This window comes from Neovison vison, chromosome 8, assembly GCF_020171115.1.
Source record: "Neovison vison isolate M4711 chromosome 8, ASM_NN_V1, whole genome shotgun sequence".
NCBI lineage: Eukaryota > Metazoa > Chordata > Mammalia > Carnivora > Mustelidae > Neogale > Neogale vison.
Window position 1 is genome coordinate 60,171,705 of NC_058098.1, and position 23,110 is coordinate 60,194,814.

Consider the following 23,110-nt stretch of genomic DNA (forward strand, 5'->3'; position numbering starts at 1 on the left):
CCAGGACCACAAGATCGTGACCTGAGCCAAAACCAAGAGTCAGATGCTTAACCCACTGTACCACCCAGGCGCCCCTCTTCAAGGAATCTGTAGTTGAAATGGACAAGGTACACTAGCCAGGCAGAATTTGGTACATGCTTTCATATAAACTGAAAAACAGACTTCGGGATTAATTCCAAGAGCAGGGTTGGGGACCACGGAACCAGAGTTGGGAACTCAGGAACCAGCTCACCTGACCACCAGAAGCTGACCATGTCCCTCTCCTCCTGACTTCACATCAGTGCCATCCACACAGGTAGCCTGAGTCAGCCCGGGTCCTATGCGGAGGAACTGACAAATACTATAAACCAGGGCCCATTTTTTCCCCCATAAAACGATTTATGAAGATTTATCCTCACATCACTGGTTAAGAAAGCTTTTTGAAGGAGAGAGACAACAGCTTTAAACTATATTTTGGTAGTTTCTTTCTTTCCTTTGCTTTCCCAACTTGTAATAGAAGCCCTCCCCCACCCCCTGCTAATTTACATGAAGTTGACCAAGCTGCCAGTTTATGTAATTTAACATCAGGGAGTTTTTGAGTGCTTATTGTTTGTTCACATGTTCTGACATGATACTGGATTATAGCAGAAGTATAAACATAAACTCAGGACTTTAAAATTTTGCAATATAATAAAGGCAACAAAACAGTCACACAAATGGGTGTGTGTGTGTGAGTGAGTGAGTGCTGTCATTAAGTAGTAAGATGAGTTACAGAGACTCTAAGTGCTAAAACACCCTTGACAAACCTGACCACACTGATTGCTAGTGGAAAAAAGCCTCATAGACAGAGCCTTACTCTGTAAGCAAAGAAAAAATAGTTTATTTGTATGGAGAGTTAACTATGAGGGGGCACAAAGTACTAAAGCAAACTAAAATCTCCATTGTTAAAATCTGGGGGGAAAAATGACCATTTGTCTTGGGCAGGAGTCACATTTTTGCAGGCAGGGGGTAGGTGAGAGAACCCTACCCATCAGTGCTGTGACTTTCTACACACTACCCTGCTTTATGTGCCTGGGACCTTCCTAACAAAGACGGATCCTTGTCTTTGCCAAGCCAGCAGTTCAGACTTTTCCGCTTCTCTTCCTCTGTTTTGTTGTTGTTGTTGTTTTTCTCAGCCAGGTCTGTTTTCCATCTGCCTCCTCCCTTTGCACCCGATCACTTGATCACTTTTCTCACTCCTCCAGCATCCCATGTCTTTCCCTGGAGGGGCAGGAGAAAGTCATCACCCAGGACAGTTGGTTCCTTTCCAAAGGGAAAATTAGTGTAAAGATATATACCACGCCTCTGCCTCCCAAATGGGGACAAAGACCGGAGTAGGAATCAGGTCAGCATCCCTGGGGCAGTGTTAGGAGGAAGTGGTGGACACTGTGGTCATGGAGATTTGGTCTTGGAACGTCAGGTAAAGGAATATCAGAGAAAGTCTGGCTGCATCCTTTCTTTCAGGCAGAGATACTCTGTCTCTGGTGTACGTGAGTCTGTTCCAGGCCAACATCTACAGGCTGCCAGGCTAATTGGACTATAAATACTAAAGATGGCAGAGCCAACTCTGATTTCATGTCTGAAAGGTACTATAGCTCCGTGTCTCCAGTTTTCCACTGCAGTGTACGTCTTTCTTTCAACCCCTGTATGTTTCCGTGCATGACAGTCTCCAGGTAAATTTCAGCATAATTCCCTGGATTTGTCAAGTGTACTGGATGTCCTAGGTAGAGCAGGGAAGTGTGTGTAGGTATGGAGGAATTTGGTGCTGACGCAGGTCATTCTCAAAATCAGCTCTGCTCAGATCCTATCTCTGGTATGTACCTAATTGTTGACGTTACTAAAGATCATATAGAAAGAAGTGGACTGTTTTAGGTATGTTGGGATCTTTCCATTTCCTCTGGAATCCTTAAGGCTGTGGATTTCTAGTTGTCTTGCCAGAGAATTTGTGAGGCAGCTGATCCTTTGAGAAAGGGCAAGTTTTAAACGTTTGAGGAGGGAAGTTTCTCAGACTTGGTAAAAGGAGTCTAATGACGGCGAGAGAGCGCGCCTAGGTGTAGGTTGGCAGAGAACTGAAAGGTGTGAAAATAAAACAAAGAAGGCACACAGTTCCTATGTTAAATCAGATGCCTTTGCCCTTAATGCTTATTCTCCCTTTTGTTTCTCTCTAGTGAAAAGCTAAAATAATAATAAGAGTAACCAAAGTTTAAAAAGATGTGTTGTGGCCAGGAGTCCTAGCCCAATGAGCCTCACATGAAATTTAGAATAAACAACAACAAAAAAAACTTGGTCCCTGTTACATGCAGTAGCCAGTGAAAAGGATGACCCCTTAATTATTTATTGCCCTCCAGTGTAGAACAAAGGGCCAGTACCAAGAATGTGGGTTCACATTGTTCCTATCATAGTAGCACAGGTGTACCTATAAACCTCCTTGGGCTTATGGTAATCACTGTAATGCATTTCTTTCTTTCTCAACAAATATTCATTGCATACAGTTTTGCTTACCTATTGGCATAATAATGTTACATAACAAACCACCCTTTTACTCAGCTGCTCAAACAACAGTCACGTTATTAAAGCACATGAGTCATGAGTCTGGGAGTCCAGGCTCTGGGCTGTGCTGGGCTGCTGTAAACTGGACTGGCTCATGCTTCAGGGGGTTGGTTGGTTTTGTCAGCTGATCCCAGCTGGCCTTCTCTGGTGTGACTGGAAGGATTGAACTCTACATCATGTGGCATTCACCTTTGTCCTGGGACTGAGTCACTCCAATCATATCCTTCTCCTGGCAATTGTGGAAACCAAAGAGGTAATCCTCAGTACAAGCCCATTTTAAGCCGCTGCCCCAGTTGTTATGTCTGCTACAGCCCACTGACCAGAGCAGGGAACATTATTAATGCCAGTGACAGGAAACAAGATAGCACAGGTCACCTAGGCCATGGTGCAAGGACATGGCCAAGTAATAGGGCAGAGGGTGTGGATAGAGGGAGGAATTGAGACCAAATGATCCATTCCACCGTCTGTGCTTACAGCATGCCAAGCATTGGTGGTAAAGGACAAAAATGGAAAACAAAACAAAACAAATCTCGGCCCATATGTATCATTTTAGTGGTAGGGGACAGAAAGTAAGAGGAATTATATAGCATATTTGAAAATGATAACTGCAATGGCAAAAAATATGTGTAGCAGGTAGAATAGGAAGTTCAGGGGGTGGGAGATGGCATATGGTTCTAATGGGTTGGAAGGGAAAAGCTTTTCTGATAAATGACTCCTGAGGAAGGACTTAAAGGAGGGTCTGCAGCTGAGCCATGCAGGTGTGTGGGGGAGGAGTGTGCATGGTGGAAGGAATACTGGGTCTAAAGGCGCATGGGTGGGAACAGAGCTGGCAAGTTTCCGGGGCAGAAAGGGCACCAGTGAGGCTGGACATGAGAACAGTGCTAGGAGATGCAGCTCCAAATTATGGAGGTCCCCCTAGGTCATTGTGCATTTAGTCAAGGGAGACGCAGAGTTTTACGTGGTTTGACTTGTATTTTATCCAGATCACTCGGCTTCTGTGTCAAGGGTAGTCTGTAGGAATGCAGTGGTGGAAGCAGGGAGACCAGTTGGTGCCTATTGCAAGAATATGTTTGAGAGATGATGATGTCTTGGACCAGGGTAGATCCAAGAGATAGGAGTGTAGAAGTGGTGAGGCCTGGTTGGGTTGGGTTTGTGTTTTGATGGTGGAACCAACAGAAATTGCCAACAGAGTGTATAATGGAGTATGAGTTTGCTAGAGTTGCTATAACAAAGTAGCACAGACTGTGTGGTTTAAACAACAGAAATTTATTTTCTCACAGTCCTGGGGACTAGAAGTCCAAGATCAAAGTGTCAGCAGATTTGGCTCTTTCTGGGGGCCACAAGGGGAAGCATCTGTACAGGCCTCTCTCTTTGGCTTGTAGCTGGCCTCCTTCCTGCCTCTTTACTGTCTGTGTCCAAACTTGCTTTAGTCACAGAGACACCAGTCATATTGGATTGAGACCCGCCCTCATGATCTCATTTTAACTTAATTGACACGTAAAGACCCTGTCTCCAAATAACATTCTGAGGTCTTAGGGGTGAGAACTTCAATCTGTGAATTTTTAGGGGGACACAATTCAGGCCTTAACATGGAATGTGAGAGAAGGAGAAGAATCAAAGTTGACATCAGGGGTTTTGGCCTGGTAGAGTGGTCATTAACTGAAATGGTGAAGACTAGGAGAAAGCGCGTTCAATCTGGGAACATCAAATTTGACAACTAGATATCTAAGTGGGGACTGGCTTAGGACTCGACTAGGTGGTTGAATAGCCCTTTCCAGGACTTAGGGTGAGACTGGAGCAGGAGACACAAATGTGGGAGTGGTGGCATAGAAATGCCATTAAAATCAGGAGACTGGGCAAGATGGCCTGAGAGCAAGCGGAGGTAAAGAGGACCAAGAGGGAACCCTGGGTCCTACATCAAGAGGCAAGAAAGAAGATAAAGACCATGGTTGAGAAAGAGGTGGAGAAAGAGGTAGGAGGGGACCCAAAGGTGTATTTTTTTCTAGAAGACGATGTGTTAGGCGGGAGGGGTCAGGAAAGGTGACGACTAATGATTGGCCATTGGATTTATATTCTGGGGTCACTGATGACCTCAATACGAGTAGCTTCAGCAGAGTTTTGGGGGCAAAAGCAGTGAATGTTTTAAAGAAAAACAGAGAAAGAGGAATTGGAGGAAGTATTAACACTTTTTTTTTTAAGATTTTATTTATTTATTTGACAGATAGCGAGAGAGGGAACACAAGCAGGGGTAGTGGGAGAGGGATAAGCAGGTTTCCTGCTGGGCAGAGAGCCCAATGTGGGGCTCAACTCCAGGACTCTGGGATCATGACCTGAGTCAAAGGCAGACACTTAACAACTGAGCCACCCAGGCACCCCAAATATTAATACTTTTGAGTAGTGTCGCTGAAAGGAAAAGCAGGAAAATTATAAATGTTAAAAATATACATATTTTAATCTATAACTAGTAGATATTAGATATATGTATATCATGGCTCTATACAAAAATGTACCAAAAGTAACATTTATATATACATATATTTTATATACACATATATCCAGGTATGCACATATAAAAATAAATATTAATCAGACAAGCTAAACATGGCTACTCAATTTTTTCCCGAGTGTGGTAGAAATGATGGTAAAAACAGGCTTGTGTTTGGGTTTTTTTTTTGGGGGGGGGGTTGGTCAATGCAATACTAATTAATTGAAGCTTGGATTTTCTTTATTTCCAGGTTTAAGAAGTTCGATGACAAATACCTGCGGAAGCTTTTGATTCGTGAAAACCAACCCAAGTCAAGCATTGTGTCTTTATATAAAAAGCTTGAAATAAAACATGCCATCGAGATGGCAGAGACGGGGATGATAAGTACGGTTCCTTCTTTTGCATCTTTGAAGTAAGTACGGTCTTGCAAATAAAAGTACTACTAAGTGCGTCTTTATAGTTTTTTGAAAGCAGTCACGGTTACAAATTTCCTCTATGCCCTAGACCTCCCAGAAAAACGAGATTCTGGTTAAAAAGTGAAGCCTAGAAATGTACCTTCTGTTATGTTACATCAGGTCCCATCATGTTGTGTTATTTTACAATTGGCTGGCCAGAAAATACCTTGTCATGTTTAGAGCAATTACGCCTTTGTTATATTTTCTTGTGGTAATTCATTGCTTTGGCAAAGTGCCTCCTCAGCAAGCATTTTGAAATGGAATATCTTAAGGTGTGTGATTGTAAGTATGCATCTAATTATATAGCTGTTTCCTCATAGATTATTTATTTAGTCATAGTTGAAGGCTTGCAAAGAACAGTCGTGATCACCTGGTACAGCGGTTCTCAACTGAGGCTGTACATTAAAAATATCTTAGGAGCATTTAAGATGTCCAGGCCCTGCGCACAGCAGTAAACCCCAAATCTCTGGGGGTAAGGCCCAGGTATGGGTATATTTTCTTTCTAAGTTCTTCAGCTATTTCCAGTATGCAGTCAGGATTGGGAGCCATTGTTTTTTCTGTCTCCCTAGTTTTAAAAATGAGGAAATGAAGATTCAGGGTAGTAAAGTGACTTATCCAAAATTCTAGAGCAAATCCATAGCAGAACAGTAACTGCTCAGTTAACCATAGGTCATTTTACCATGTAAACATCAATCCTTCCCTACCACAAAATGACAGAAATTACTGGTTCTGCTGATTTCTTCTTTCACCGATGAGCTTGAAGTACCTTTAAAATACATGTCACCTAATTAAAATATGATCTGTGGAAGAGCTGAAATGAGACATGAAATTCCAAATCACACCCAACCATATAAACTAGGCTTTTTACTAAGACTGTAAATCCCCTATTAAAAATATAGGAGTTTACACGATCCAGAAGAAAAAGAAACATGGTCAGGAGGGCTTGGAGGTACAGGTGTTATACTGCTCTAAAAACAGTAGTGGTGTGAGCAGAGTGACTGATTTATAGTCCCACCCTGCCATAATTCACCCTGTGACCTTAAGCTGGTTCATCTATTTTCCTGAGATCGAGTTTCTTCCAAGTGGAAAATGGGACTAGACTTGATCTTTGTTTCCCTCTAACTTTACAAGTTAACGATCTTTCTTATGCACTATTCTGTTTGCAGTTGTAGCAAGGGATAATTCAATTGTTCAGCTTCACAAAAGAGAGTCAATGTCTTTGTGATCACAGGAGAAAAAAAATCTTAGTTTTACTCCCTATTTATACTTCCTTTAGAAACTGGTAATAAGCAGAGCAAAGGTAAAGTTTATGGAAGTGAGTAGCAGAATTAATGGCCAGCTGCACAGTTAGATAAATGAGTACCATATTGACCATTCCACATCTCCTGAAATGTTTTCTTTAAGGGAAATTAGAAGCAAAAAGAGAGTTAATAAAGAATTGTATTTCTGGCAGTAATGGACTAAGTGTTCTAGACAGACTATCCTAGAAAAATAACTAAGAAAAAAAGAACAAAATATATTTTATAAATTTGCTTTAAAGCTGGAAAGTACCAGGACAATGAGGAATTTCTTGGCTTAGAGTCAACAGAAAAGGGAAGTCCAAGAAGATGGAACTGGCATTTGGTGCCCTTTTCCCCCTGGATCACAGAGAAATGATCTAAGAGTCTAAAAGGCTAAAACAGAAGTTTTGATAGACTGATTGGTCTTTGAGAATAAAATTGGAATTTAGGACCTACCAAGAAGGAAGAGCTCTTGTGCTCAGCTGTAGGTTGTTACTTTAGGATTCTACACCTTAACCCTCAAAGGAAAGAAGTCTGACCTAGAATTATCTCAATCCATGATTGTTTAAATCATCTGAGATCGATATTACTTTTATCCCAGCTGACTGAGAGAAAAAAACTTAAATCTTCTCTGGAGGAAAATAAGATTATAAAGAGTCTTAAACTATCTCCATGATTTTTCATATATAATGTCTAGCAACCAATCAAAAACATATAAGTAGATAAAGAAATGTTATTGGAATCTTTGAGAAAAAGATAAACAAAAACAGTAGTAACAGACACACAAGTGGGTTTTGGATAGTTGCGTTAGGGACTTTAAAATTAAAAGTATGTTTAAGGATGGAAAATGGCATCAACAATTTTGACATTGTCATGGAGATGATATAAATAAAAGACCTAAATGTAATATATGAGCTAAAAATTAACTAATTTTGGGATCTCATTTGATAGTGTAAAAGATTGACACAGCTGTAGAGAGAATTGATTGATTGGAAGATGGGACAGAAGGAATAATCAGAATGAAGCATATAGTGAAAAAGACAATATGGAAAATGTGGGAAACAAAGTAAGAAATATATGGGGGTAGGGTTATGGACATTGGGGAGGGTATGTGCTTTTGGGTAAATTGGAAGGGGTGGTGAACCATGAGAGACTATGGACTCTGAAAAACAATCTGAGGGGTTTGAAGTGGCGGAGGGGTGGGAGGTTGGGGTACCAGGTGGTGGGTATTATAGAGGGCACGGCTTGCATGGAGCACTGGGTTTGGTGAAAAAATAATGAATACTGTTTTTCTGAAAATAAATAAATTGGAAAAAAAAGAAATATATGGGATATTATGAAATGTTCTGAAAGGAAATGAAAGGTAAATTAGTAGAAATAGTATTTTAAGAGATCATGATTGAGCATTTTCCCAAACAGATAAAAGACATGAACTATGACAAGCCCCAAGCAGATTAAGTAAGAAGAAAACCAAAACCAAAAGCTTGTAAAATTGCTACAAGTCAAAAACACAAAAAGAAAATTTTAATCATAATCAGAGGAAAAAAGAGACCTATTTTCTTCAAAAGAGAAAAAAAAAAAAAAACATACCTGACAACTTATTTTTCAACAAAAGCCATGGAAACCATTGGCATCCTCCAAATTCTGAAAGAAAGTGACTGATGACTTAGGGGTCCATATCCTGCTAAAATATTCTTTAAAAAAAAAGGTAGAATAAAAATATTTTTAGATAGATAAAAAGCCATCATACTACATTGAATGATAAAATGTTTCAGACAGAAGGAAGAATCACCTAGAAGCTTTGAGATTAAGGAAGGGATTAAAATAATGGAAAAGATAAATATTTATAAAACCTAAATGAATAGTAATTACATAAAATAATAATGTATGTGGGGTTTTGAGTGTAAATAGAATTAAAATTAACAACAAAAATAGCTTATAAATTGGAGGGAGGTGACTGGTGTTGTTGTATTCTAATGTTGTAATCCCACATAACCCCTGAAAAAACAGTAAAAGAATGTAACAAGCTAACAGACCAGGGAAATAAAACATCCAAATAAAATAAAATTTAAAAAGGCAACAGAGTAGAAAAAGCAAGTATAGAATAGAACAAATAGAATGCAAATAGTAAGATGATAGCTTTAAACGCAAAGGTAATTACATTAAATATAAATTTATCCCATTTAAAAAGATGGGTGATCAGAATGGATGAAAATATACAACTCACTAGATGCTGCTTATAAGAGCTAGTGCTTTTATCTCAGGGTACAGAAAGTTTACAGGTGAAAGGCTGATAAAAAGGTATCTTGTTGAAGCACTAAACAATAGAAAGTTTGTGTAATTATTTTCATAAAATGTAAACTTTATAGGAAAATATTGCTAGGCATAAAGAGATTCATTTCATAACGATAAAAGGCTCAATTCTAAAAGTAGATAGAAAAGTCTAAATTAGCATTCAAATAATAACGTAACCTCAAAATATATAAACCCAAACTCAGCAGAGCCATAAGTAGAAATACACAAACTCATAATCATAGTAGATAATTGTATAGCTCTTCTCCTAGAAACTGACAGTACAAGCAGACAAACTTTCAGTAAAGATATAGAAGATTTCAACCACATAATAAACAACCAAATCTTTAAAAGTTTCACACATGATATGTTCCCTTACCAGAAAGGAATCAAAAACAAAATAAAATCTAAAACAGTATAAAAAGTCAAATATCCCTTTACTTAGAAGTTAAATGAAAACTGAATCAAATAAATTATGATGTAAATCAGAAAATATTTTGAAAAGTATGACATATGAAAACGTGTAAAACATTGTTTAAAGGGAGATTTTTTTAACATTTAATGAAAAAAAAAATTTTTAACACTTAATGTCAAAAAAAAAAAAAGAGTCAGGCTGAAAATCAATAATCCATTCTAGAAACTTAGAAAAAGGAACGATAAATTAAACCCATAAAAGACCAGAAAATCTGAATAGTACTCAAGTATTAAGTTAATAAATCTATAATTGAAATTGTTTCCACAAAGTAACCCCTAAGGCCATATGGCTTTATTTGTAAATTCTGCCAAACATTTAAGGAGGAGATAAAACCAATCTTGCACAGACTTCTTCAGAAAGTAAGGAAAGATGGAAATCTTTCCAAATTGCCTTATGGGACTAGCACAATTTTGATCTTAAACCTGATAAATACACTTATACAGAAATAAAATTATAGACTTAATATTTCTGTAAAAATTCCAAACATAATATTAGCAATATTGCTAATATTAGCAAACCCAATCCAGAGATATGTAAAAAGATATATATCAGAATAATTTTGACTTAGTCCAGGAATATAATGGTGGCTTAAAAGTAAAAAATCAATCAGTTGTTTGCCACTTTTACAGAATAAGAGAAGAGAAATCAAGGGTCATTATTTATCTATAATCGAGGTAGAAAAATTATATAATAAAATTCAATATCTAGTCTTGTTTTTAAAAAAAGTATTTTATTTTTTTTTATTTATGAGAGAGAGAGTGCATGTGCAAGCAGGGGAGGAGCAGAGGGAGAGGGACAAGCAGACTCTGAACTGAGCTCAGAGCCTGACCCAGAGCTCTATCTCACAACACTGAGATCATGCCTTGAGCCAAGATCAAATTGGACACTTAACCAGCTGAGCCAGCCAGGTGCCCCTCTATTCCTGATTTAAAAAAAAAAAAAAAAATATATATATATATATATATATATATATATATATATATATACATACACACATAAATAGACTAGAATAGAAGAAATCCTTTCTCAAGCTGATAAAGTTTATTCATGAATTATCTGTGGTGAATAGTATTTTTAATGTTGAAATGTTGAAGCGTTTACCTTAAGATTGGAACACAGTGGCATATCATTATGATTTCTATGAATATTGTACCACTGCTAAGCAAAAAAAAAAAATTGAAGATTAAAGATAGGAAAAGAAGGCTGTCATTATTCCTAAATACCTTGATTGTTTTCAAAGAAAATCCAAAAGAATCTATGGATAAATAATTAGACATAATAAATTAATTTATCCAGGTTTCTTAATACATGGTAAAAAAAAATCAGTGGTAGTTTTTCTAAGTATCAACAAATAGAAAGTGGCATTTAAAAAAAATGCTTGAGGAGCACCTCGGTGGTTCAGTAGGTTAAGCCTCTGCCTTCAGCTCAGGTAATGATCCTAGGGTCCTAGGATCGAGCCCCACATCGGGCTCTCTCTGCTGAGCGAGGAGCCTGTTTCCCCCTCTCTCTCTGCCTGCCTCTCTGCCTACTTGTGATCTCTCTCTGTCAAATAAATAAAATATTTTAAAAGAAAAATAAAAATTTAAAAATGTTTGATTCAGAATTGTATCATGAAACATGTATATCAATATCAAACATCAAAATGTAATTTAGCAAATATGTGTGAAGCCTCTCTACAGAAAGTCCAAAACAGATAAAGACTATATTAATAAAAAGAAAGACTCAATATTATAAGATTTTCAATTCTTCTCAAATTGATGTATGGATTCAAAGCAATTTTATTAAAAATCGCAATGTGTTTGTGTCTGTGTCATTAGACAGTCTGGTCCTAAAATTTCTGTGGAAATGTAAAGGGCCCAAATTAACCAAGACAAAATTGTCTTCAAAGCTGAAGAACAAATTTGGAGGATTTATACTATTAGGTAGCAAGACTTTCTATAAAGCTCCTGTGACTGAGACAATAGGATACTGAACAAAGACAAAATGACAAACAAACCAGTGGAACAAAGTATGAGTTTGGAAGACCCACACATATATGGATAATTATTAATGTCAAAGTTTATAGCACAAATCTGTAGGGAAAAGATGGCCTTAAAATAATGGCCCTGGGTCAGTTAAGGATCTATATGGAGATTAAGTGGAATTGAACACAACTTCACATATTATATCAAACCAAGGAGTATCATAGGTATGCATGGGAGTGGGGAAACAATAAAGCTTTTATTATATGAGAGAATTATATTATATTATATATATTATGTATTTTATCTCATATATAATATATATTATATATCTCAAATATAATTTATAAATATAAATTATATATTTCATATATATTATATATCTCATATATAAAATTTCATATATAATATATCTCATATATAAAATATATTATATATCTCATATACAAAATTATATGAGAGAATATTCTGTTACTGTTATGATAGGAAAATATTTCATTAAAGGAATGAGAAGGCAAACCATAAAATAGAAGATACTTGCCTCACAGAAAACTGAGAAAGGTCTAAAAAAAAAAATGATAGTCCCATGGAAAAATGGACAAGAGACTTGTTCAGGCAGTTTACAAAATAGGATATCCAAATGGCCAATAATCATATGTGTTCCAAAATATGTATATGAGAATACTCATAAAGTATTATTTCTCATAGCCAAAATTCAGAAATAGGGCAAATACCCTTCAATGGAAAAGTGGATAAATTGTTATATGGTCATGTAATGGGATATCACACAATGAATAAAATGAACAAAGCACAGCTACATGGGATAACACAGAGGAATCTCTAACACGATGCTAAACAAAAGAAGCTAAATTTAAATGATTACCTACTCTAAAAAATAAATATATACCTACATAGATAAATAAATAAAGAAATGAGACTACCTATTGTAGTAGTAGGTACTCTCCATTTATCTAGGTAAGACTCCATTTATATAGAGTTCAAATTCAGGTACAACTATTCTGTCAGCTCGTTAGGATGGTGGTTGTTTTGTCAAAGAGCAGGGAAGTAGAGATGGTTGGGGGGGCAGAATATGATGTGGTTTCTGAGGTTTTAGTTCATGTTCCGTGTTTTCACTTTGGTTGCGGTTATACAAGTACATTCACTTTGTGATAGTTCATTGAGCCTACATGTAAGATTCATGTACTTTTCTCTTTCGAATTATATTCCAGTAAAATATATTTTAAGTATAAACAAGGGAGGTAGTTGTGCACTTATTGCTAGAGTTATACAAACATTTGTTGGATAAAACCAGAATATTAGATCTTGAAAAGTTGGTTACCTCTTGACCTTCTAGTCCTTCTAAAATTCTGTGAATTAACTTAGCTGATCAAAAAACCCTATTAGAAACCTGGACAGCTGTCCGAACAACAATGCCTCCATCTAAGAAGATGCGTCCTAAAAACTCATCTGTGCAATTGAGGCTGAGGCAAAAATGAATCATTTATAGTTAGGCAAGTCTGTTCTGCTGAAGCCTTAGATTTCTGTGATCATTCATTTGTGTTTCTCCATTACCCTTTGGACATAGGTAATTAATATTATACTTGTTTTTCAGTAACAAGTTTGCTTTAAAACAAAAAATAAGAGAACTGTGCTCTTCAATTGGTATGTCCCTAGCCCATCTTCCTTAAGACCTGCATTAATGTATATTAACTTTCTCAGCTTTAATTTTTCCTATCTATGCATTTTATTGTACTATATATTTTTGTAGGCCCCCTCAAAGCCTTTTTGAAGCAGTTAGAATAGAACTGTATAAATACAGTTGGTTCTCACTGTTGGCAGTAGTTATGTTCTGTAAAATTGCCATGAATGAGGATTTGCGAATACCAAACGCTTGCTCCTAGGAGAAATGCAGGTTTAGCTCCTTATGAGCCTCTGGCCCTGAAGACATTTTCTCAACCAGCTGATACATAATTTGTTTTATGTATGTTTTCATTAAAGACATACCCTGATACATATATATACATATATATATATATATATATATATATATATACACACTATATACATACATACATATATATAGTGTGTATATATATATATATATATATATATATATATATATAGTTTCATTAACACTCCACTTATGGCCAAAAGCACCACAGCTCATGCTTGAACAAAACTCATCTGACATGACTTTTCTCTGGAAGGCACATTATAGCTTTCTTGTGCTCGGGAATGTTCGACAGCACTTCAGACCTGCACTTCAGGGCCATTTTAAGCAGTGAAATCACCAAACAAAGCACACCCGTGTGAAAAATGTGTCATGAAATAGATCATGGAAAGGACATTTGTTTACAGTACAGGAGCTGAAACAAGAAGACAGAACATCGCCATGTTCAGCCTGCTCATCTAGGAACCTGTGTGTTGTGGAACTCAAATTTTCCCCCACTTTGTTATGAGTACTGGCACTGTGTTTATAAATAAATTTTAGCAAGTAGGTGACTTTGACTTTGCAAATATGAAATCCTTGAATATGATGATTGAATGTATATACCTACCTTTTTATAAATGGTGTCTTCACAGATATTTTTAATGAAGTGTTTAAAAGAGTAGGCCTTAATAGCAGAATGTAGGTAATTAAGTTTCTGTTGGAACAAAACCCAATTGTGTATTACCATCTTAAGGAGCATTAAAAATAATAAAATGATTGCATTATAAGCTACTACAGTTTTTCTTCCTTAAAAATACTTGTGTGGAAAAAAATAATTGCGTGAGCAGACTGAAAACTTGGGCATGATTAAATTCAATTTGAATAATTTTGACACTGAAAAGTTTTAGAGTTTGGAGTTATTTTAAAATATTCAATACTCCCTAAATGTATTCTTTAGCTAAGATTCTTAATCTTAAATTATATTCTTCTTAAACGATACCGATACCATATCTCCAAAAAGGAAAATTTAGGATTCCAATGTTTGTTGCATGGTAAATTATATTCTTTTTCTAACTTTTCACAGTGATTGTCGTGAAGAAAAAATAAGGAAGCTCACACCTGGTGAAATGGATGAAATTCGAGAAATATTATCCAGAAATCTCTATCAAATCCGTCAGCGAGTAAGAATAATCTATTACATATATATATATATATATATATTAAAGATATATATATATATATATATATATTAAAGATTTTATTTATTTTATTTTATTTATTTATTTAACAGAGAGAGAGATCACAAGTAGGCAGAGAGGCAGGCAGAGAGAGAGGGGGAGGCAGGCTCCCTGCTGAACAAAGAGCCGGATGTGGGACTCTATCTCAGGACCCTGAGATCATGACCTGAGCCGAAGGCATAGGCTTAACCCATTGACCCACCCAGGCACCCAGGAATAATTTATTTAGAAAAATACCTCCTTGCCTTTGGCTAAAAATATGCTTCCTATTGCTGCTACTCAGTTGTAGCGGAGATTGCCCAACAATGACACCAACCTTTTTGCATGTCCCACACCAAGTATCTTCTCTTCTCTGAGAGTCCTAGCCTGTTAAGGGACCACTCCCTCTCAGACACTATGGGGGAAAGGATAAGAGTCTGCCAGGAGTTCTGCTTCTATGGATTTGGAGATAAAAGCATCTGAGTTAACTAATTGTGGCTCTCTTTTAATTTTTTTTAATGAAATAGCTTTATAACTTACAGAAAGCTTACTGCTTAAAGAAAACTTGTTAAAATGTATTTAATCTTCCTTGCTTTTCAATAAGTGCTATAGTTTCTTCCTTTAATGTATCTCCTAAGTGACTTCTTTCATTGCTGTTCCATTGTTTTCTTTTTTAATAAAGATTTTGTTTATTTATTTGAGAGACAGAGAGAGAGATAAAGGGAGAGCACAAGCTGGGGGCAGAGGAAGAGGGAGAGACAGACTCCCTCCCTGAGCAGGGAATACTATGAGGGCCTCGATCCCAGGACCCCAAGATCATGGCCTAAGCCAAAGGCAGCTGCTTAACTGACTGAGCTACCCAGGTGCTCCTGCTGCTCTATTACTAACACTTCATTCTACCAATTAGCTAATAATAGAGCTAACATTTCGAGAATATACAGTTGGCCATGCCCCATTGCAACATGTATTAACTCAATCCTCCAAGGGTGTTACTCTTATTTCCATTTTATAGATGAATAAGATTCATCTTATAATAGATGAATAAGATTCATCTATAAATTAAGATACAGTGTTGGGGGAAGGTGTCACACAGTCCACATAGTCTGTCAGGAGCCTTCCTCACTCATGTTGGGGTCATTTCTGTACTTTCTTGCTGGTTTCCCCAAAGACTGTCCTCATTCCATCACTCATTACTCTTGCTCTGCCTTTTTCCCCAGAGCATGTTTAATGGCAGCATTCTCCTACTTAAAATGAAACAAACAACAGTTATGGCTTATAGGTTAAACTCTTATTTCGGAATTTGGGATCTCTGATTCCGAGTTCTGCTGTGGCCAACCTTACATCTCCCTCCCGTCCCCCAAATACCCAAGTTCTGTCTTCCTTCCTTGGCCTGTTCCTCTCTTCTCCGTCTCCACTTGGAACAGTCCACGGGTTCCTGTCAGCTGCTCCATATCCTGCGAGTTTTCAGGTTTCCTCAAAACCTCCATATTATTCCCAGCCCTTTCAATGGGATAGCACTTGGAGATCATCCCATGCCACACAGTTTTAGCATTTTAGGATTTATATTATTATGTTAGCCTTTGATGTCCAACTAGCGAACACATTTCTCAAAGCGGGTTTTGAGCCTTATTCTCTGTCCCTTTCACAGTTTCTTCAAGATTTAATATAGTTCAGGACACAGGGATATTTCCAAGAAATACATATTTATTCTATCAGAAATTGAACTTGATGTCTAATTGCAATTCACTTTAGGAAACTTATAAAACTAAAAATTCATGCCATGCATGCCCTGGTCTAGAAATTTTACTGCTCTAAATACCAGCACATGGTTATTCCTAATTCTAGCAGCAGCTTTTTCAGTTTGACAACTTGGTTGAAAAGAAGGGTTCGGAAGTTAATCAAAAGGACATGGCACCACCAAGTGGCCCAAAGTGGTTTGTCTTTATACCAGTAATTCCTATTCAATAGAGAATGTATAAAAATGAATTGTGTTCTTTCCCCAGCTGTTAATGATGGCTACATACATACAAAGTAGTTCAAGGTAGACAGTAGTACTTGATGAATTCCATCATTCTTCTGATTTATGAAGACCAAACTTCTCAGTGAAAAATAGCTTACAAACTTTTATTAGAGGACAAGAGCTTTCAAATTTTGAACAAATGTTAACTTTTTTTCCCCATGCGTGTTAACTCTTGTGCTTTTTATTTATTTATTTTTCTGCTCTGCACTATTCATTAAGTGCCTCACTCAGGTGCAAAGTCAAAGCAACCTAGTAACGTTTTAGAATCTCTGGGGTAGCAATCTGTTTTTCTTGTAAAATGTCTCCTGTGTTTTCATTTCAGACTTTGTCCTATAACAGACACAATCTGACGGCTGACACAAGCGAGCGACAGGCCAAGGAGATTCTAATACGACGGAGGCACAGTTTGCGAGAAAGTATCAGGAAAGACAACAGCTTGAACCAGGAGCGCAGGGTAACTGTTGTTTGTTACCATTTGTCTGGGATGAGGAAGGCTTCCAAGAGTAGAACCAACCAACTGCTGTTCTGGAGGTCCTACTGACAGAATGGCCTGCTGAGGGTTGATTCATGGGAATTCTGGGATGGAGTTAATTGTGTGAAGTTTTTCTAGATGTTTCTAGAACACCTATTGTGTTCCAGGCACTGTTGTAGGCACTTGTGGGTGAATGAAACAGACAAGGCTACCTTTGCGTGGGCCCAGCAATGGAATGTGTTATCTGTTAGGTTAGTGGCAGTGAGTGCTTGAGGAGGAAGAAGGGGAGGACAGGAAAGGGTCAAATTACAAAGTCAAATTACAAATTTAAGCAGCATGGCTGGACCAAGCTACATTTGGAAAGTCCTATTTATCTCCTCAGGGAGAGTTTGCAAGCCGCTTGTGCTGAAACTGCAGAATCACAGCAGCTAGGGGTGCAAGTGTCCACCTTTTCATTTGGCCCAGGGCACTGTCACCAAATAAGGAAAATCATTTTTAAATGACATTATGATTGATTAATTTCACAAAGCAGACACTGCATCTTGCATTTTTTTTAATTTGAGTATAATTGACACACAATGTTGCATTAGTTTTAGGATCGCATCTCATTTTTAATAATATTCACTATTGGGTCATCAGAGACCAAAATGGTAATATGTGAACAAGAAGATTATCTTTTTTTTTATGCGAAAATGTGGAAGCACTGATTAAGTTAAAGAAAGAGAGATTGTGGCATTGGAATTGTCAGCTAATTAGCTCTGGTAATACTTTTCATTCTATCATTTTCAAGACTTACTCAAGTAATTAAAACTAAATATGCTACATTTTTCATATATTTTCTTTCCATATATGTAGGTTCTACTTTTTTTTTTTTAGTAATACCCTTATAAATAAGTGTGTCTGTAGCTTCTCTTTAAGAAGACTTGATTGTTTTCCTTATTATTTCATTATTCTTATTTCTGTGGTTCCACTGTACTTTCATTTTCATTAATACTGATTTCTATTTTATTTTTAGAAGAGAGTTAGTTGTTTGAAGTGAAATAATTATTGGAACTTTATTCACCATCCCCACAGCCCCTCACAAAGTGATTTTGGAATAGAGAAGTACAAATTTAATTTTTTTTTAAAGATTTTATTTATTTATTTGAGAGAGAGACAGTGAGAAAGAGCATGAGCGAGGAGAAGGTCAGAGGGAGAAGCAGACTCCCCATGGAGCTGGGACCCTGATGCGGGACTCGATCCCAGGACTCAGGGATCATGACCTGAGCCGAAGGCAGTCGTCCAACCAACTGAGCCACCCAGTCGTCCCACAAATTTAATTTTTAACATCAGGGTTTGATATAAGATTTTGAATTTCTGGTACACAATAAATGGCAACTGCAGAGTCTAAGTAAGATTTTCCATGTTTTCCACAGGCTTCCACTTCAACCTCTCGATACTTATCCTTACCAAAAAATACAAAGCTTCCAGAAAAGCTGCAAAAGAAAAAGAATATTTCTAATGCAGGTAATGAATTTAGTTGGAGCAGAATGAGTAAATTTATTAACTAATGTTCATAAAATAGAGAATCTCCTCATCCTTTTTCTTCATGAAGGACAATGAGCTTAATGATTTGCAAGTCTAAAATAATAATATGGTGACTTATTATTAGCATCATGAGCTTTTTGGATGGAGCTTCTGTACACATTATAAATAACTGAGTCCATTATTTACCATAATGATTCTATTGGATATAGCAAAACAAGTGCTGTCACCTGTGATCAGTGAACAGGTAAACAGAAATAATTTATAAATTTGTAAATTTGCAAAGATATATTTAAATTTTTACAATTTTCATAAAGGGAGCCATAAATTTTACTTCTGCCCCAAATCATTAAAGCTTTGACATATAAAGTCTAAATATCTCTTTAATGATGATCTTTATGTAGACGCCAAACCATTTTCTGTGAACCTCAAGAGCAGTATATTAGGATACCATGTTATTAAAATGTAGGATAAGGGTAACCCCTTTTATTTTTGGTTGTTTATTTAATTAACCAAGAAGAGGAAAATCTACTGTCTACCCTGGTGGTGACAGGTGAGATGAGAAATGAGAAGGGAGGCCAGGCAGCACTCATCCACCAAAACACTCTTTCGTCCAGAGAATCTCCGCTCCCATCTGCTGTCCTCCCCACAATTCTCCAGGACCTGAATTTTGACAACCAGCTAATTCTGATCACGTGTCTTCCCCCTGTTTGGAAAGTGTGCATTGGTATTTTGGCCCTTTTATGAAAACATAAAGGAGAGAAAGAAGGTTGTCTCTGAGATTCCAGATCAAGAGATGAATTTTCAGAATAGCAGCTAATTGCTGGTCTGCTTTCTGTGTGCCAGACACAGAGCAGAGCCCTCTTGGGGTTGTTCTGATGGGGCAGGTGGGAGCACAGCGGCTGTCGCCCGAGAGTCTCACTTTGAGAGCCAGCTCCACTGCTTACTAATCTCCTGAACTCCAGTTACTTCCCCTGGCAAATGGGTGATTGAGGATTGAATAGGTAAATGCATTTAAAAGAGCTTATCGTGACAGTTGCCTGGCACACATTAAGCCCTTCAGTGTGGGTGTGCACATTCAACATGAATGCCCACAGAGACTGTGTGTTATGCCCAGGTCTGTGGGCTAGAGGTAGTGAGCCCTCCGGTCCACCCCCCCTCCCGCCCAGCCCCCAGGTTCTGAGAGCACAGCAGGTGCTGGACCCGCTCATGCATTGCTGAGTCACTTCCAATCCCTTCTCTCTGACACACTTGCCCACGTTGTCCTTCTTCTGTTCTGCGGTAGGCGGTAACAGCAGTGACTCGGACACAGATGTTGGGACCACCGTCCTCAATCTGCAGCCCCGAGCAAGGTGCTTCTTGCCAGAACAGTTCTCAAAGAAAGGCCCCCAGCCCTATAAGATGGAATGGAAGAACGAGGTAGACGTTGATTCCGGACAGGGGCAGCCTTGTGCCCCCCCAACTCCACACAGCAAAGAGGGGGGCACCCAGACCCCAGGCATGCTACGGCAGCCCCTTCTCTCCAAAGGCCAGTTTGGCCCCGTGAAGGAAGACGGTGGGACTGAAGGTGTCCTACCCAAGCCACCACCCAGGCTGGTCCGAAGGGCATCAGAACCTGGCAACCGGAAAGCCCGATTTGGAAGTGAGAAGCCTTAATGGAAATGGCCAAAGCAGAACTGGGATGACTGACCCGGTGCGGCTAGGGTTTGTTACTCTGAAACCTGACACAACAGTGGGATCCATTTAATACCCTCCATGCATCTAAATACTTTCACTGGGTAGTAGAGTCACACCATTGACTGACGGGATGAATGCTTAACCCAAGAAGAGGAAAATCAAAGAAAAAAAGCCCCATAAAAAGCCTTTTATGACTTCTCGCTAGCACTTATATTCTTCGCAAGCCTAAAGAAAAAAATTGTGTGCCTTTATTGAACTTGAATGACAGAACTTGAAGTTTTTAACACACCCATGTTGGTGAAAATTTTAATATATACATATATGCCTCAGATTTTATTTATGAAAACCTATGTATATCTGTAATCAGTTTGTAAGCGAAGGGCGTTAAAAATACTCGACACCTTTGCAAGGCGTAAAGGGCAGCTCCGGGAGGACGGTGGACCATCTGCTCAGAGCCAAGGTGTTTTCCCATCCTGAGCTGATGAGCGGTGGGTAAAGGAAGAGCACAGCATGGAGAAGGGATGCCTGGTGAACTCGGACTGGGGAGGCAGTCAGAATGTTTGGGCAGATGAGAAGGCCTGGCTCCCAGAATGCAGATGCCCGTGAAACAATGAGTCAGCTGGATTTAATTTGTTCCTCATGCTACCGGACGTTTGAGGGTGACCTAGAGATTCCATCTCTTGTGTGTGTTTGAATGGTGCAAAGAGGAAGGCTGTGTGGGTGACACGGTGTATGACAGACTTGGTGGCAGCTTTGGATGAAGTTCCAGTGTGGGCCTTATGGTGTACGCCGGGAGACAAGGCAGCCGCTTACAACTTGTTGGCAGGTTTTACATTGTGCAATACTGGGAGGAGGATGCAGGAGATTCCCTTTCATGCCCATCTATGACTACCCACTATAGAATTTTTCTGTAGAACATTCTAGAACTTTGAAAACAGATCAGAGGCTCCAAGCAGTTTATATAGACAGTATTCCAACGTTTAACAAATTGGTGAGCGTTCAGGTTTTGAAATTTATTCAGGAAGCACTTTGGAGAATATAGGAGTTGTATTTTTTTTCTTTTTTGCACTACTCTATAATTTATCTTTTTGCCCTCAATAAAGTAGTGACTCAAATTCTTTATATAAAGATGGATGCTACTCATCTGAGTACTTTTTAAAAGTACAGCAGAAAGACAAGAAGTGGAATATACTCATTAAAGATTAATATTTGAATTTCCATCTTAAACTGTAGACTTTATTGGCCTTTTTTTCCTCCCTGAAAAAAATCCTCTTTAAAACTGAACTGGAGGGATGCCTGGGTGGTTCAGTCACTAAGCATTCGCCTTCAGCTCATGTCATGATCGCAGGGTCCTGGAATCAAGCCCCACATTGGGCTCCCTGCTTGGCAGGAAGCCTGCTTCTTCCTCTCCCTCTCCCCCTGCTTCTGTTCCCTCTCTCGCTGTCTCTCTCTCTCTCTGTGTATCAAATAAATTTAATCTTAAAAACAAAAACAAAAACAAAAATTGGACTGGAACAAGACTCTAAATGTCTGGGTTTAAATACAAGTGAGGCCATGCATACAGTCCCCTGGTTGTGCATTGGAGATGCAACCAAGGATACAAACGACCACAGTATTGTTAGTAGGAAAACATTAATGAATTAGACTATACCCAGAATCCCCAGGGCTGTTTCTCCTATCCTCTCCCTTTAACCTCACCAATGTGGAGAAATAAATCTACCCTTTCTCTTATCTTCCACAGTCTTGGGATACTGCTACGTTGGGAATAAGGCAGAAGGAAAGATAAACGTACAAGGTACAAGTGTATGAAGAGCACAATTTCCTTCCCAAACTCTTCCATGTTGATCAATGAAGGCAGGACAGACACCATTTGAAAACTGTAAGCTTAGGACTCTGTGCCAAGTATCTTAATTTTAAATGAAAATATTTATATAAATAAATATATATAATATATCTATTTCCTCCTGAAAAGAAATTAAAACTGAATTTTAACTTAGAATTTTATTATAGGAATGTGATTCATCAAGAGATGGGATATATATTTTTGAGAATGCCAAGAGTAAATTTTTAGAACTTAATGAAAAGAAAGTTTAAAGTGGAAATTGACCTTAAAAATACATTTCCTGATTTTTTCTGGTATCCTAGAATAATAAATATTATAATAGATATTATAATTTTCTGGAACCAAAGGAGAAAACATGAAAGTTTTTATTGAATTTCTTCTTGTTAAGCAGGTAGACCAAACTGAGCTTTCACTGATTAAAAGTCATAAAGAATTTGGTTGACACTGTATGAATTAAAAAAAAAAGGAGCACTTATGTCATCTTATTTTCAGTTTAATTTTCTTATTTGTTAGATGACAAAAGCAGTGAAAAATAAATTTGACTTCATTTTGCTTTTTCTCTATACTTTCTTTTTTTTCTAATAAAATTATTAAGTTCTAGACATTATAGGAGAAAATATGAAACCCTTTAAATATCAAAAGTCCAAATTTCCTGTACTACAGAAAATCCCCAACCCTTTGTAAATGACTCCCCTAATTCAAATAATACTTGATCCAACCAAAGTTCCAGTGTGACTATAGAATTTTGATGGGTCTTTGGTATTTGTTGTAGCAAATTTGACTTGAACTACCTATAAATGCAAAGTCTAGGCTTATTTCTTTACCTGTAATGCTACGGGCTGACTGTTGGGAACAGGACAGTTAGTGAACAACTAGAAATCGACTCCAAAGTTCAAAAGTTTAAAAAAAAA

General features: G+C 37.7%; 1 protein-coding gene across 1 annotated transcript in view; it reads left to right on the top strand.

The window, feature by feature from the left end:
• Positions 1-21,674, top strand: part of SLC9A2 (solute carrier family 9 member A2) — a 98,556-nt gene extending 76,882 nt beyond the window's left edge. The window contains exons 8-12 of the mRNA XM_044263761.1: positions 5,304-5,465; positions 14,531-14,627; positions 17,006-17,137; positions 18,571-18,661; positions 19,965-21,674. Coding sequence (XP_044119696.1) covers positions 5,304-5,465; positions 14,531-14,627; positions 17,006-17,137; positions 18,571-18,661; positions 19,965-20,335 — 853 coding nt within the window. The 3' untranslated portion in view covers positions 20,336-21,674. The remainder of the gene's footprint in view (positions 1-5,303; positions 5,466-14,530; positions 14,628-17,005; positions 17,138-18,570; positions 18,662-19,964) is intronic.
• Positions 21,675-23,110: the final 1,436 nt, after the last annotated feature.